Source organism: Ochotona curzoniae, unplaced genomic scaffold, assembly GCF_017591425.1.
Source record: "Ochotona curzoniae isolate NIBS_2020 unplaced genomic scaffold, NIBS_Ocur_1.0 contig_4148, whole genome shotgun sequence".
Classification (NCBI taxonomy): Eukaryota; Metazoa; Chordata; class Mammalia; order Lagomorpha; family Ochotonidae; genus Ochotona; species Ochotona curzoniae.
In genome coordinates this window covers 4,746,217-4,763,996 of record NW_024466146.1, presented here as the reverse complement: position 1 = coordinate 4,763,996, position 17,780 = coordinate 4,746,217, and the positions used below count along the sequence as shown (strand labels likewise).

General features: G+C 40.5%; 1 protein-coding gene across 1 annotated transcript in view; it reads left to right on the top strand.

The window, feature by feature from the left end:
* Positions 1-164: 164 nt before the first annotated feature.
* Positions 165-17,780, top strand: part of MDH1B (malate dehydrogenase 1B) — a 35,084-nt gene continuing 17,468 nt past the window's right edge. Inside the window, exons 1-8 of the mRNA XM_040984391.1 lie at positions 165-186; positions 4,507-4,619; positions 8,747-8,881; positions 9,015-9,157; positions 10,557-11,053; positions 12,430-12,571; positions 14,273-14,436; positions 16,901-17,040. Of these exons, the coding sequence (XP_040840325.1) occupies positions 165-186; positions 4,507-4,619; positions 8,747-8,881; positions 9,015-9,157; positions 10,557-11,053; positions 12,430-12,571; positions 14,273-14,436; positions 16,901-17,040 (1,356 nt within the window). The remainder of the gene's footprint in view (positions 187-4,506; positions 4,620-8,746; positions 8,882-9,014; positions 9,158-10,556; positions 11,054-12,429; positions 12,572-14,272; positions 14,437-16,900; positions 17,041-17,780) is intronic.

The following is a 17,780-nucleotide window of genomic DNA, read 5'->3' as shown; positions in this document are numbered from 1 at the left end:
GGAGTTCGAAGTAACCCGTTGAGGTCATTACTTTGAATACCCATCCCGCCTGCTGGGTTCCAGACTCAGGAGCGCCTGCTGCAGTCTGCGCCTGCGCCCAGCCTGGCCTTTCGGTTGCCTGGAAACGGCGACGCCGTCCTCTCGGCCTCTGGACTTGCTTTACCATGGCCAAATTCGTGATCGCGGGTGAGTGGCGCGTTCGCCCGCTTACGGCTCAAACACCGACAGCGCTCAAGTTTCAGAACCGCTTGACATCGATCTTAAAGGGTTCTAATCGTGTGTCTTCCCATGGAGTCACACCGTGCTCTTCGCGTCCACATAGCAAGCACTGCAGAACGCTAGGGATACAAGGGAGAGAAAATGCACCTGTGCCCCCAGAGGTCTCAACCTAACGGGCTGCAGGAGTGTGTAAAGAAGCATTGTTTACACCGTGTGCGGATCGCAGTGAGATGGCCCTGCACAGCCCTCTGGGAGGGCAGACCCCCTAATCCGGTTTGGAGGGTGGGGTCGGGGGGCGGGTTGGAGGGAATGTGGTAGGTGGCGAGAGACTGAAACTTGTTGGAGGAACTGTTAGGGGAGCTGAGTTTTGAAGATTTCAGGTGAAATTTTTCTAGTGGAGAACCTGGATAGTGAATGAGAGTTAATGACAGATCCTGTAGCTGGAAAAGGAGCGGGAATCAAATCCTTCCTGTCACGTTTAGCAAGCAGGGGTGTTCGCACCACGTCTTGAAAGCCAGGAGGGATCATTGAGCAGCCTTAACGAGTTTGCATTTTAGGAAGCCCATCTTAACATCAGTGCAGGGAAGAATGGAAGCACGGGTCAGGTGCAAGGGAAGCAAGCACTGAGGAGGCTTTTTCTTTCCTGGTTTGTACCATCCTGCTATTACCCACGCCCCCCTCTAAGTAAGAATTGCAGTAGGCTAGACCACACTCTGTCTCCAGCTCTTCTTCCATTCAGTCCAACTTCATTTTCTACCTCCTTACAGAATCAGTCTTCTCCAAATTTACACCTTGCTTTTGCATATGCTGTTCAATCCTTGTCTTACTGACCTATGGATGGATTGAACACAATTCACATCCATCATCTGCCTAAATTATATACTTTCTTTGCTATTTTATTTACTCAGAATATTTTTTGAACACTGATTAACTGTATGTTAGGGAGACAGTGGAAAATAAGCTTACTTCGGTAATGCTGTGAGTAAGTCAGTGGCAGGACCATTGTGCAGTGTTCTGAAGACACGGAGGCAACTGAACTTATTGATTCATGTAAGGGCAATGCAGAGAGACAGATGTTAGGCAAATACCTGAAATTTGAAAGAATTATCTAGTAGAGAAGAGCTAGGGAGATGGAGGACAATTTAGGCCTGGGTGGCAGAGAATGGACTAGGTAGTAATTGAGACTACACTATATGAAAGTTATATGAATTCATTAGAACTTGGGCAAAGAATATAAGGCAGTGAGCCTTGTAAGCTGAGGTCAGGGATGAGCAATATAAACCCATGGGAGCCGTGTTCAGTACTTAGTGTGTAACACATGGCAACTTTTTAGAAAGGAAGAAAGTCATCAAGTTTCATTTTATTTGTTATAAATAAAACATTAAAAAAAACATATATTATGCCTGTTGTGTGAAAGGGAAAGATTGAGACTACACTCCAGGAAGGAGTTAGTGGTGTTAGGGAAATGGAAAGAACTGAGTATATTGTAGAGATATTTCTGAGGCAGAATCCACAGAGCTAGATATCTGAGTGAGTGGAGAAGGGCAAGAGAGGAGATGGAGTTGAAAACTATTATCATGCAGTCATTTGTACATCTGAGTAGATTGAGCCATTAAAAAAAAATGAAAGAGGAGGGCTTAATACTGCAGATACTCTTTGGTAATTAAGCAGATAGACCTAAAGTATGTAGAAGAAAGCAGATTTGGCGTGGGAGTGATGACAAAATTCATCACAGACATGCTGAGTGCCTATAAAACATTTAGAAAGAGATGGGAGAATACAGGAAGATGTACATACCTGGGTAAGGAGACAGGTGTAAACTCAAAATAAAGATCGCTGCTTTAAACTACTAGCGTACAGGAGATTGACCAAGAAGAATATGTATGCTATAAAGATAAGAGTCTTTATGTAATCATTCCTTTTCAGCAGATTGATTAAGGGATAGGAACCCACAAAGCACGGGGTGGGTACATAGAGAACTAGGAATATTATCTGCCAAATGGCCCGACACAGTGAGCATTTCAAAAGCATGGGAGACAACAGTGGCAAATGTTGCCAGCAGAGCAAGAAAGGAATTGAGAAGTATTCATTGGATCTACTTGTGAGAGAAGCCAGATGACAACAGAATAGAAAAATAAATTTAAGTGAACCAGAAAAGATGGCAAGTATAGCGACTTCTTCCAAGGTGTTTTAATAGAAAAGGAACATAGAGAAAGCAATAGCTAGCATAGGACATGCATTTTATGTCTTTTACAATTGTAGAAAATTAAATGTGACTTTAGTACATTTAAATGTAATGGAAACAGATCGATAAAAAGAGAGTGAGATCTAAAAAGAGACTTTAATAAATGGAGCGAAGTTTCTAAGAAGTAAGTCAGAAGACCATAGAGTAATATCAGAGAGTGTTGGTATTAGACCCAAAAGGAGGTGGGCTTCTTTTAAACTGTAAAGGAAGAAAGGGAGAAAGAATGAGTCAAAGTGCTGATGGGCTTGTCAGTGTTGTGATAGAAGATTGAGGATTTCCAAGCAATGCCATTGGGTTTGGTTTGGTTTGGTTTTGTAAAATAAAAAAAAAAAATCAAGATTGTGTACTGTTTTATGATAGTGCAGAGAAGTGTTGGAAAAGAGGAAGCGACCTGGAGAAAGAGGCAAAGTTGAGAATGATCACAGGGGAGAAGAGAGTACAGGACTGCTAAAGGAGAGAGCAAAATCTCCATGTAGAACAGAGGGTCAGCTGGGGCTGGTGACCTTCAAGTATTACAGTGCCCCTCTGCATGGTTCTACCACATATCTCTAGTAGCAGGTGGGACCCAGATACACAATGTGCAGGTGATTGGATTCATAGGGCAGTAGGAAGGCATAATTTAAGACATAAGTGAAGTGGTGAACCTTGGTTTGGATTAAACGCAGACGCTCAGAGACAGGAGTGATGGCAAAGGGTTCATGAGTTACAAGTTCTCTTAATGCTGAGAAATGGGCAGTTGTGAGTAGCTGAGAAAAATCCCGCACAGAAGCTTCACTTGCATATGATCCCTTCTGCTCTATCAGCCATCAAATCTCATTTCCTGTGGTGGTGTTAGCTGTCTGTAAGTTAATGACTGCAAAACGTGTGTCTGAAGCCCTTATATGACAGTTGCAACTCACACTTAAATATCCAGCTATTTGCTGGTCCTTTCCATTCACATTCACTACAGATATCTCCAATGTTCTTGTCTGGAATCACACTTTTCATCCATGATCTCGCTCTGCTAAGGTAAAGATCATCTCTCCAATCTAGAAAATAGAAGTTCTCCAGATTCTTCTGTCTCTTTCCACTTCCTCTGTGTCCATAACTCCTTGCCACAGATATCAAATTCAAACTCAATTTTACTGCCATTCTTCATATCTTTTCTTCTAGTGTTTACTCAAGAGTAGTTCATCTATTAAGAAATCATGTTTAATGAGTGCTCTACCATGTTATAAATTCATACCATTTGTTTAAAAAATTAATACTTATTATACTTATTGGGACATAAAAAATATAGGAAGCATTCAATTGGAATTCTTTATATAATTATTCAGTTTTCAAAATATGTATTAAAAAGTTCAATTACTGAAAATGAAATTCAGTAAACATAGATGAGATATTTTACATATTGGCATTAAAAGCTTGCTTGGGTTTGTAAAAAGAAAAAAAAAGAACTCATGTTTAACTAGTATCCCCTTTGTTTAATTTTGTTTGCAAAGCATATTTTTACAAAGAGCGAAGCAAAACAGAGAGATCTTCCATCCTCTAGTTTACTCCCCCAAATGGTAACAACTGCTGGAGCTAGGCTGATCTGAAGTTTGGAGTTCAGCCTCCCGTCTGGGTGCAGGAGCTAGGCCTTGAGCCATCCTCTGCCACTTTCCCAGGCCATAAGTAGAGAACTGGGTCAGAAGTGGAGCATCTAGGACATGAACCGGAATCCATATGGAATACGATGCTTACCAGGTGTAAGATTAATTTGCTATACCACTGCACCAACCCCATTTGGCAACCTGTCAAACGAAGTGATGTGCAGCATAGTATTTGAAGACAGCAAGTGTTCAGTAGTTTTTGTTTCCCATTCTGCATTTTTGTTAATAATATTCTGACCTCCTGTTGAATTTATTTTCTTTAAGACAGTATATTAAAAATGAGTTTATTTTTGAGTGTTTATAGTAACATTGTTATATAATTATATCAACTTTTGATGATTATATGGCATTACGAGTGAGTGATAATGTCCATGGGATAAAAGAAAGCATGACTGATTTGAATTCTTTCAGGTAAAGCTGATTGTCCATATTATGCCAAAGCAGAACTTCTAGCAGACTATTTACAAAAGAATCTTCCTGATTTTCATATTTATAAAATTACACAGCATCCTGATATTTGGGAGGTAAGAAGCCTTTATAGCTTATTAAACTCACATTTGGGCAAATTCATGTTTAATTTAATTGAGTGGTAGCTACTGTATCAGATTAGCTTCCAGTAGTGAATGTCTGACTCTTAGAAAAGTGAAACCTACTCATCAGTCTCAAAGTGCTGTTTCATTCTTAATAGTCTAACCAATGACTATAGTAATTTGTTCCTCCCTATAACAATCCAAGTGGCTTATATGAGGATACTTCCAAAAGTTCATGGAAAATTGAATTTAAAAATAAGTTTTATTTAAAAACCCTGCAACTTATGCATGTATGAGATCCTCTAAAAGTTCATGAAAAGAAAATTATTGGAAAACTATGCATTGAGAGAGACTCAGCCTGGAGCCATCAGCAGCCAGTATCCCTGGCATCTGAGGGCATGAATGCCTTGGTCTCCTCTACATCTAACTGCCTCTGCCACATTCCTGACATTGTGCCCTTTAAGTCCACATACCATACTGCATTCACACTGTCTGCTGAAAGCTCCTCCAGCATACTGGTTGGCACCTGACACTAGGGAAACTTTACAAGAGATTAGTCTCTACTGTAGATAGTTTTAGGGCCAAACTGACACTCAATACCTTTCTTCTCTGCTATCCACTTCCTCTTCATCCCCAACTGATCTAGGTCACTTGTTAGGTGTGACAACCCACTCCTGTTTCCTCAAGCAGTCTGAGACTTAGTTTCTTGTAAATAAATAAATATATATATATATATATAAATGTATATGTATGTATTTATTTGAAAGGCAGTATGGCAGGGAGAGAGAGAGAGAGAGAGAGAGAGAGAGAGGTCTTCCATTCACTGCTCACTCACTAAATAGTTTCAGTAGCCAACAGGAGTCAGCCAAGCTGAAGCCAAAACCTAGGATCTCCCACATTGGCAGCAGGGAGTGAAGTACTTGTGTCACTATCTGCTGTTTTCCAAGGCATTTTGGTAAGGCACTTCATCAGAAGTGGAGCAGCAAGAATTTGAAATGGTCCTCTGATATTGGATGCCAGCATTGCAAGCGGAAACTTAATTGACTGCACCACTACTCTATTTGCCAGCTATTCTATTTGTTTTGTGGGGCTATGGTTGCCACACTTGCCCATTTGCTGTCAAAATTGATCGCTGTCAAAATTGATCAGTGTAGTGCCAAAGATTCCCAAAGATAACCTACATGCTGAATATGCTTTCCTGCCTACATTGAATAAACAATACCCTGCACACCCCTGGTCATCAAGGCAGAGCACTCCTGTCAGGGATAATAAGCCTTTGTTTATTATTGATTTTTTTTTTTGGCACAATAGCTCAAAGTGATCAGACAGGCAGCCATATCTCAAAGCTTAAAGTACCCCTTCTGTAACCCTTGGTAGAAGCACTGCCCTATGGGATTTTGGACCTACAGGACCATATGATCTATCTCAATGGAGTTTAAAAAGCACAAATTCCCCAAGTAAGTCACTGAGACTGATGGGAAGCAGTCACTCAATGCTACTCTTTTGTTCTGGCATTAATGCATTCTGTTGGGGTAAAATGCTGCATTAATTATGGTGTATCTTGCACCCTGAGGAAAGTGTCCAATCTTGCAAAAGTATTGGACTTCAAGCTGGAACACGCACTTTTGGTCTCATCTTTCCATTGGGATGGGTAATGTGTTATATGTATTATATGAAAGAACCAGTGAGTCCCACGGTTAGATAACTAATGTCACATTCCTTTCTGCTCTGAAGTGTGACACCTGATTTGAAATTATTCTTATGCAGGATCTTGTGTTAGTAGGTCCAGCATCCTTTAAACTTTTGGCCAGGAGTCCTGGACAAAGCCTTAAGAATAAGAAAGGTATTATTTTTATTTTTTAATTAATTAATTCTATTTGAAAGCAAAGAGATAGAGAGGGAAACACACAGGGGAAAGTGCTGGGTGGGGAGAGATTTCTCATCCACTGGTTTACTCCTCAAACACCTGCAATAGCTGAAGCCAGGCTGGGTTGGAGCCAAAGCCAAGAGCTGAGAGCTCAGTCTGAGTCTCCCACTTGATCTTTCACCTCCTGTCTGCACGAGTGTGCACCAGCAGGAAACTAAAATCAGGAGCAGAGCTGAAACCAAACCCAAATACTCCAGTAAAGGGTGTGTGAATCCCAAAAGGCTATGCCAAATACCCACCTGGTAAAGGTGTTGCATTACCCAGAATATAGGCTGATTTAAATCAAATCACTGTGCCTTACAGGTAGGAGTTCAGTGTAATCATAAAGCCACCATGAGACCAGATGATGTCTGGGAGGCACAGTGCCATTATCAGAGGACCAGCATTAGTCTCTCCTCCTGACACATTGACGATCTCATGATACCAATAATGAAATAAGCTTTAGTATCTATTTGCCCATTGCCCAGGGCTGTTGCATAACCTCTGTATCTTTTATGACTGCATTATGCCAGCACCATCTAAATTATCTCAGCTTGTCTTGCATTCAGTGTTTTCTGGTGGGCACCATCTCCTGAACTCTCTGGATTTTATCCTTCCATTTCCACAAGTCTAGTTCTATAAGAATGTGTCCTCTGCTAGGTTTAGCCTAGAATGAACTTCCATGCCAGTCTTCCTGGTGATATTAGGAACTGCTCAACAATGTATTTTTTATCATTTTGATAAATGGGGTTCCGGTCTTTGAAGAAAGTTCAGTTGACTGGTAGCTGGGAATTCTGTATTAATGTGAGCTGTCTCTTTCAACAAGCCTTTGTGAATTGGTCCAGCAACATGCTTCCACTATCTTCTCAGGTTCCTTCCAGGTAGGTGCTCAGGAATTGCAGAGCAATGATTCAAGCTCATGATTAATTGTGCATTCCATTCGTGATCCAGCCCTCCCAGCCCCTAGCCCTGGCAGGGTATCAGTATGCTGTACTTGCTACTGAAGATCCTTGGGGACATCGCCCCCTTCTGCAATAAGGTTAGCACTATTGTTCAGGCTATGATGTAACTAGAGAGTTGAATCCTTATGGTAGCACCACTTGGATTTTGATGGGATAAAAGCAGCCTGATTTTCAACGCAAGCAAAAGAAATTAACCATTAAAATTTTGTTTTTTAAGGTAACCTCCATTACACATGCCTCCGCTTCTATGACTTTAAGACTGCTGTCCTGTACTTCACTGATAAAGAATATTACTCCCTTCCTCTACTCAGATCTTGTCATTGGAATGCGTGGTCCACACAACCCAACCTTCTGATGAGTTTAAATGTTAAGTTAAGGTGCTAGTTACGATAGCCATACCCTACACTAAATTGCTATTTTCAGTTTGCAGTCCCAGCTCCTGACTCCAGCTTCCTGCTTACAGGTCATGGGAAGCAGCAGGTGGTGGTCCCCGTTATTGTGTCCTGCCACTCATCCCATGTAGTGAATCTGGATTAATTTTCTAGTTCCAAGTTTTGGTCTCAGCCAAACATCAACCACTGTAGGCGTTTGGAGAGTAAACAGGAAAACAGAAGTTTTCTTTCTCTCTCTCTCCTCTCTCTCTCGCTCTCTTTTTCTCTCTCTCTTTCTGTGTGTGTGTCTCTGTTTGTGAAATATTTTCTTTTTGGACTTTTATTTTAGAATACTTTGAAATTCACAAAAAAAGCTTTGACATAATATGAAGAGTTTCCACATATCCTATACTAAGTTTCTTCTATTTTTAACATCTTAGTATTTTTATCATAATCTGAAAACCACACCCAGATTCTTCTAATGACATCTCATGTATAATATAAATCAAAAACAGATACATTAATCTACAAAAAAATTAAATATTAAATCCATAGATAACTTTTACCTGATAAATCATCCTGAACTATTTGAACCATATTCAAAGATTTGAAAAGCAATATTAGCATATCCATTGCCCTGAGACTGGGAATATATCATTTACAAAAAGAATAAAGAAAATTCAGTATTCTTGCTTCTTGGATTAATTTACTCCTTAAGTGGTCAACATTTTCCATATTTACATTCTGTCATGCAAAGATATCTAAATGGTGCTATACATAAGTGATGGAGTGCCAAGTGTGCTCGTGTGTTCATGTTTGACTCTTAAAATGTTGGATTCTTGGACAGACCTGTTATCTACTTCACTTGAATTTGTTCTGCAGGAGTGGTTGAAAGATGTGTGTGAAAAGAATAAGTGGAGTCACAGGTCATCACCCATCATCTGGAGAGAGCTGTTGGACCGTGGTGGAAAGGGCCTACTGCTGGGAGGATACAATGAATTCCTGGAGCATGCCCAGGTAGAAAGATTGGTTACCTACTAAATAACTTATCATTCCCTTACCTAATTTCTGCCTCTTTTTTTGTCATTAAACAAAAGCTTTCTATTATTGCCATTAACAGCCAGTCGGCTTTTTCTTTCCAAATGTGTAGCTTTACTACGGTGTCACCTCTAGCATGTCAACTCAGCTTATGATGGTGATTGCCAAGGAAAACCTGAAGGCTCATATCGAAAAAGAGGTGGAAGGAGAATCCCAACAAGATCTTGTCAGTCCCTTACAGGTCTGGATCACCAGGTGGGACAGTCATGCACTTAGGTCTGTGAGATTGGCTTGGTGATAATTAGAAAGGAAAATGAAAGGAGGTTAAAGGCAACTCAAATGTCAAGTTTGAAATACTTATATGTACACTGAAGGTATGTGAGTGTGGGTGTTTGTGTTTATATATATGTAAGGAGCCATATGTGTGTTTGGGCATAATCACACCTACCCTCCCATACAACTTCATGTGTGAGTTCAAGGCTTTGCATAATGTATACAATACACACACATGCTGTTTTGTGCAACATTGTCCCTGACTCTCCCCCTCTGTCACCCTTTCCCACTTCTAGCACTTTCCTTGGCTCATCGTTATGCATTCACTCACACGCTGAGCCCCATCTTTCTCACTCTGCCCCTTCCTGCCCTTGTTCATCTTGCTCCCAGTTGGGGACATCTGACGTCCTTGTTGTCATTTTCTCTTTGTCACTCTTGCTTTCTTTCCCTCCTTTGGTCTCTTCACTTCTCAGTCTGTCTCTCACACTGTCCTTCTCCTGACATATGTGCATCCTAATATATTTCAAAATATATTTAAAAGTTATTGTTATGAAAATTTTCAAATACAAAAAAGGAATTGAGCATGATGCAATAAGCATCCATCACCCTACCATCCTGATTTAATAAATGTCACGTGTTGCTCAAGTATCTTACAAAGGCCTGAAATGTCGCAGATAGTGTAGCCCTCCACGGAGCCACTGTGACTATGAGAAATACCCAAGTGAGCTTCCAGATTCCCCATGGGGAGTTATTACAGCTGGCAGGTGATTGCCACAGCTGTACAGTGCTCAGATGCTTGCTGAACTGTAGCTACAGACACATCATGCACAGCCAGTGCTTGTCCTAGCCAACTTCATAAGGATTCAGCTATGCATGAATCTGAAACAGTCCTTTCCCAAAACAGTCATAATTTATCGAAAACAAGGCTGTAGCTAACAAACTTACATCTTCATCTTTTCAAAGGGAAATGAGCTGTTTTTTGCTTTTTGTATTTTTCAGTTTCCTGTAATGCATTTATCAACTTTAAGGGGAAAAAAGGGAAATGTGGAATTCTCATTAGAATAACAGGATACAATTCCTTGAAATTTTGCCTTCTGAGTAGCAGAGCTTCTATTTTATTTGAAAGGTCCTAATAAGACAGCCGCATTATGTATTTTTTGGTTGATTGCAGTTGACCAGAGCAAAGGGTTACCGTGAGAGTTTTGCTTTTACTTTTGATTCCTAGCCTTAAGTAAAATAGCTATGCAACATGTGTGTATGTTTATTTAAAAAAATAGAAACTCACTCTATTAATGCGCATGCAAAAGAACTTATTAGGAATGAAGGTAACCAAAGGGCAAAGGACCTAACCATTCGTAATTCACATTTGCATTTGTGTTAGTGCCACTGCTCCTGCTTGCTACCACCTCATTCCCATACTGACAAGTGGCGAAGTGTTTGGGATGCAGACAGAAATTAGCTTGGTACTATTCAGCAGCAAGCACATGGAAGATTCTCTCCAAGCCCTGGTGACTGAAGCCGAGGATCTAGCGTCACCCCTCCTCCACAAGGTCTCCATTTGCACGAAGGAAGAGGAGGCCTTCTGCGGGGCCCACGTTATCATCATTCTGGATGACCCCACAGACCGTGAGATATTCTCCTTGGAAGAGTGCCTCCGGAGCAGAGTATCTCTCTGCCAGCGCTACGGGACCCTGATGGAAAAAAATGCTGATACCTCGGTCAGAGTTATCATAGCAGGCAAAACCTTCGTGAATCTTAAAGCATTTTTGCTTATGGAATTTGCCCCAAATATCGCGCGCAATATCATTGCAGTGGCTCTGGGAGTGGAAGGTGAAGCTAAAGCTATGCTGGCCAGAAAATTGAAAACAACGCCCTCATGTGAGTGGATGGCCGCATGTGGTCTTGGTTTTGTTTTTGAAACAACCCAGTTACAAAGCAGCTAGGAAGAATGTTCAGAAACATTCTAGACTCGAATAGAAGGAATCCCATGGTACTGAATGCTTATTGTATCTTTTTTTATACATACATACACACACACACATACATACTTACTTACAATAAATCTGTAAATTAGGGACAGTCAGGGATTAAAGACAAGTATTAGTAATAGAGCAAGTACAACTATACACTACATAAAATGTCTGCCGTCTTTATTTCTGTAATTTTCTATTTGGCATGTTAAGACTTGCTTGGCTGTGGGCAGCTAAAGCCATGGAAAATGGGGACGACTGTGTCTGCAACTATTTGTAAGTGGTCTTAAACTGCTCTTACTTCAAGAGTCATTTTGCTGAGAGAGACAATCCTTGAATACTGAGGATGACTTTTCCAAGCCCCATTTCCCACTCCCTTCTGCCTAGTCTGTCTTCTGCTACAGAGACTCAAAACGACACCCACTTTCTTAGCTTTTCTTTCAAGTAGGAGTGGCTGAATGATGCAACCTGCTTACAATCCTCTGAGAGGGAGACAAAGGGAATGAGGAAACCACATTCTTTTCCTGCTGCCTACTGTCATTGACCATATGTGTGTGAGAGCTGCCCACCTGGAGCTGCTACAGCCATCTTAAGGCCAGGAGGGAAAGACTTATGTACTCAAGTCTGGGAGCTGCTGCACTAGCTCCCACTGATGCCTATGTGACTTGCTATCTTGCAAAAGCAAACTCCTTGCAATCAGCCATCTTGTTATCCTTTAAAGGCAAAAACAATCTTATGTCACTCAGCAGAAAATGGTAAATAATATAATCTCAACAATAGGAAATGGTGGGGCTTTGTAAGAAAATTAAGCTCATAAGCCATCGATAAAGATGTTCCCTACTGTCCTCTTGTTGCAGCACTTTCATATCACGAGGGATAAAACCCATTCAGAGAGATAAATGATTTGCCCAAACTTCTGTTCAGTCCAGAAATGAGGATGCTTAGAATCAAAGTAGATAAAAAATCCACCCAACCCCCATATCTGTCAAGCAAAGTAATGAAGTTAGGACCAATGGTATTTGGGGAAGCAATTCCTTTTTGGGGGAAAACATTTTCTTGAACTTAGTCATATGCCCATATGCTTCAAGGGCCAGTCTGTGGGAGAGCCATACGCTGGTGATTACGGAGGGTAACCTCACCTTTTGCATGATATTTGGAAACTTTCTCAGATTCATTTTAGGTTAAAAAAATACTATATTAACATAGAAATGAGAAGTGGGCTTCAGATACTATTTTATATTAATAAACTTTGCTGTGATTGATTTTTATTTCCATTCCCCACAGACATAAAAGATGTAATCATCTGGGGCAATATCAGTGGAAATCACTACATTGATCTGAGGAAAGCGAAGGTATACAACTATAAAGGTGCCGTTTGTGGACCTCCTGGTTACTCACAGCCCGTTTTAAGCTTGATTTTTGACAGGTACAATATGCTTTTAAGTGATGCTGCTAGCAATGTTAAATGGGCAAGATATTATAATCCTTAAAATCTTCATTAAAAATGTGTTTTTCACACTTGATATTTTATATAGAAAAGCCCACAGAATATGAATTATTCAATCTCTAACCTTAATTTTTTATTTGTAAATCATGAACTTTTACATTTCAGATTATGATACTCTCCCCTAATCCATGGTTTCACTTTCTATAAGTACAGTTATTCATGGTCCATGGCAGTTCAGAAATTGTAAAGAGATTAAGAGAGAAAAAGATGTCATTCATATAAACTGCTTTTTTTAACATTTATGTTCGAAAAGCAAAGTAATAGAGGGAAAGAGAAATCTTCTATCTGTTTGTTCACTCCCTAATGACAGCAACAGCCAGGACTGGATTAAGCTGTAGCCATGAACCTGGAATCTTAGAATGAGTGACAGGTTCCAAATCCTCGGACTGTTTTGCACTGCCTTCCCAGAAACAAGATGAGGGACTGGCAGGAAAGTGAAGCAGCCAGGAACTGAAGCAGCATTCTGTTGCCGGACACAGCATTGTAAGCAGAAGTTTAATCTGATGTGCCACAACATTGGCTCCTGCCTGATTCCTGACAGCTGCCAGACATCTTAGAATATAGCCCCACAGAAGAGTACACTACAACCTAAAGTATCTTATTTGCCCCATTAGGATTATGCTTAAAGCGAGTGTATATAAAAGAGAATATTATTTAACATAAAGCTAGAGGTACACATTTACGTTGAAATTAGTTAAAACGTTTGAAGAAAGAGAAAGAAAATACTGAGTAGTCTGGGCTATGCTGGCTATTCTGTTCCAGAAGAGACAGAATTGAGAGGTGGTTAAGTAGGACAGTCCTTAGGCCCACGTCACCTGGGTTGGAAATTCTCACTTAGCTACTTAGAGTGACTTTAGAAACATTACTTAGCCTCTCCTTGCCTCAGTCCATCTGCAAACTGGAAATGGTAGCATATGTATAAGGCCATTGGGAGGATTCAAGGGATTAATCTAGATCAAACACTCAGAGCTGGACCTACCAGATCAATATGGGCATTCTGAAGATCAGAGGAGGAGACACGGGCAAGAGGACCTTTGAAGCCTTTTTTCTAAACTTGGTGGCACCTTCTTATTGTAACATTCCTTAACATGGCTCCACTTTCCATCCCTCCTCAGGAGCAGGTCCCTCTTTATCCTCTGCCTGAGGAGAGCCAGTGTGGCATGCTGGGTTGGTTCAGTGGATGCTACATACCTGCTACAGTGCTGCAGGCCCATCTCATGAGTTTATATTTCATAGTTTCATAGAACCATAATCACTCCCCTAATTATCAATAGGAATAATTAAATGTTCCATGAATTCATTTTATTTCAAAGAATGCAACTAGTTTAAAGACGACATCCACATGGGAAAATTATTTGTAATAAATGTAATTGCTCTTGCAATCTTTGACCATTATTTCATATTTATATTATTATGTCTGCTGTTAGAAAATTGAGGCTTCCTTTCTGCTCCATTTCAGTAATTTTCACTGTACTTCTAATGGAACTTGAAGAAGAGTCATATGAAGTTATCATTCTGATTTCACTGAGAGTATCATCCCTTGTAGTTAATTCCTTTGACCCAGGGAGCATCCTTTTGCATTTACATTCACTATAGAATTGTCTCTTTCTCTCCTTACAGTGAATGGGTAAAAAAAGAATTTGTGGACACTTTGAAAAATTTGAGTGTCACCGGAAAACACTTTGGAGGCATTTTAGCTGCACATAGTATAGCCACTACACTAAAATACTGGTATTATGGCTCACCACCTGGCGAGATTGTATCTTTAGGAATATTGAGTGAAGGTAAATTTTGGTTTTCCATGTCTTATAAATCTTTTAGAACTTCCATGTATGCCTTGTGCTCCCAATTCTTTTTACCCACCTGCCCAATTTGTAATCTGCTACCTCCACAGTTCCATAGTCACTCATCCATTGCCTTCAGAAATCAACAGTTTTGAATGAAAGCACTGGGATGCTTTCATCTGGGAATTAGTTATGCTTTCTTCCTTCAGCAAACCTACTGCAAGGTGAAAGAGAATCAGGTTCATACACCAAGTTTGTCTCACTGTACCCAGCGGAGGAAGCTAAAACAGTCACTTCTAGGCTTGAAGCAGGAGGGATAAAGTCAACCTTCATACAGGATACGACATTACAAGAAGCCTCAAAGTCCAAGTCGTTTTGATCTGGGGGTCAGTGTGTGGTGAACACTGGGCACAGGAGGTCCCAAAAGTGCAGGCACAGAGGCAAGGATTCAATGTGATACCCACTGGGACACAGACCTCAGACTGGTAGGCATTACTGGACATATAAAAAGAGTACACTTTACTAACACTGCATGTAAGTATTTACAAGCTTCATGCTTTGATCTACGAAAAATATTCCACAAGATATCTGCCATTTTCACAGCAAGTAGGATAGCTGACATTCTGTGCCCTGTATATTGTATATAGTGCATCTCTTCCCTTTGTGCTTTACAAAGATCACAAGGCCACTCTCCCCAAGCTGCAGATGTGGAGTCCTCTGCAGAGCTCCAGCATGAGATGTGGTGGTGCTTGGACACCATGCTGCCACTACTCTACTGAATTGTCCTCTTTCCAGCTATGCTCCACCTGCTATATTCCAAATGTCCCTAGCAGAATCTCCATCTTTCCCACTGTTCAAGTGAGGACATGCAACTCAAGGAACAATCCCTCAAATCCCCACATCAGTATTAATCCGACATATGCAAGTCATTTTGTAGTGGACATAGTGTATATTGGGGTTTGCCTGTTTCTGACCTTGTGGTTAACTAATTGTATTCCACTTTTTGGTGTGTATAAATCCCAAGAGCAGATGCTCATCTTTCAGCACCTTACTGGGAGCTGCATTTTATGTAATAGATGCTCGGTGGGCATTGTTCAATGGAAGTTAAGTACAAGAGCACTGCCATAATTCAAAATCAAATCAGTATTCTATCTTTTTAAGGCAATAAGCATTTTAAACTGTTTCTCTGAGGAAAGTTTGATTCATCTCTATAGGAATTCCTTTTAAAAGGAAACAATATTCCATATGCTCCCATGTTTATGACAACTCAATTCACAATAGTAAAGATATGGAACTGATCTAGATATCTATCAGATGATTACTGAACAAAGAAAATGTGAACTATCTATCTATCTATCTGGATAGATAATCACATATGTATGTATATGATATATATAAATGTGATAAATGGTGGAATATTATCTGGTCATAAAAAGAATGCAGTCTTGACATTTGAAACGAAATGGATGGACTGGAGATCATTAGTCTAAGTGAAAGTAGTCATACACACAAAAAATTGATATCAAATATGTTCTCTTACCTGTAGAAGTTAATGCAGAGAGAGAGAGAAAGAGAATAAAATTTGTAGTGATGTCCTATTATTTGGTATTTAGTTATAAATATTGCTCCACTGAATCACTGAAAGAAGGCCAATGTGATACCTGGGCGGGGAGGGCAGGGATCATTTTCTGCCCCTTGAAACCACACCCTGCATGTATAACCTGAAAGCTAGCTCCGTACAGATAGAACAGAGACAGCATGGACAGGGGACCTGAGAAACTTTCTCAGGAAGAGTAGGCTCAATTCCAACTTCCTGTCTATCCTCAATTTCCTACTCCAGTGACAATACTTTTGGCATCTATGATGGCAGAGATTTTTTTTTTATGTTACTAAGATAAGCATGATGGAGACAATTTTATCTGAATAGTGCCCAGTCAATAATCAGTATCATGTATCCTTTTACTTAGATAACATCCAAATAGAGAATTCAGAGCTGCAGGGAAATTGTCAACCTTTCTTCCCGCCCTCCCTCCTTCTGTCCCTGTCCAGTCCATCGTAGTCTAGCTGTGTGACTGACATAATAGATAAGGAGAGTGGAAGGACAGATTGAGCAAATGATGTAGACTTATGCACTATGTGTTTTGGGGAGGTGGGTGGGGGCAAGAGAAATTTGAGAAGCAGACAAAAAGAACTCATACAAGGATTCAAAAAAAAAAAAAAGACTGCATTAGCATAGCACTGTGGGAAAAATGCAGATGCAAGAATTGTCCAAACTTGGATGGGAACTGAATAAGAGCTTCTAGAGTGAGTGCCTCATTGCTCCTGAAAAGAAATTCCAGAAATCCAGTTCTATTGTTATCACTGGAAATCATGTATTGTGGCTGTCCTTTCCATAATACTTAACAAAATTGTTCGTTCTTCTGATTTCAGTTGTTCTGCTTTGCTTTTTGTTTCTATATTGCAGGTCAATTTGGTATTCCTCAAGGGATTGTCTTTTCTATGCCTGTGAAGTTTGAAAAAGGAACTTGGGTGGTTCTTACAGATCTCCAAGATATTGAGTTAAGCCAACAAATAATGGCCAGAATGACAAGTGATCTGATTCAGGTAATGCTAGAATAAATACAAGAGAAAGGACTTCGATAATAACCATAAACTGATTCTCCTATACCAAATCACAAATTGATTTTTCTGTGGATTCAATTTGTATCTTATTGCTAAAACTAGGGAGTCAATAAGAGCCTGGCACTGAGTTGTAGGTGGCTAATTCTCTGCCTGCATTATTAGTATCCCATATGGGCACTGATTCATGTCCTGGCTGTTTCACTTCCCGTCGAGCACCCTGCTAATTGCCTGGGAAAACAGCAGAGGATAGCCCAAGTCCTTGTGACCCTGCACCCATGTTAAGAGATCCAGAAGGTCCTGGATCTTGCCTTCAGATCAGATCAGCTCAGCTCTAGCTTATGTGGCCATCTGGGGAGTGAGTGAACCAGAGAATAGAAGATATCTCTCTCTCCCTTCCTTTCTCTCTATAAATCTGCCTTTCAAATAAGTAGTTATTTTTATTTATTTATTTTTATTACAAAGTCAGATATACAGAGAGGAGGAGAGACAGAGAGGAAGATCTTCCGTCCGATGATTCACTCCCCAAGTGAGCCGCAACAGCTGGTGCTGCGCCGATCCGAAACTGGGAACCAGGAACCTCCTCCAAGTCTCCCACACGGGTGCATGGTCCCAAAGCTTTGAGCCATCCTCGACTGCTTTCCCAGGCCACAAGCAGGGAGCTGAATGGGAAGCGAGGCCGCCCAGATTAGAACCGGCACCCATATGGGATCCCGGCGTGTTCA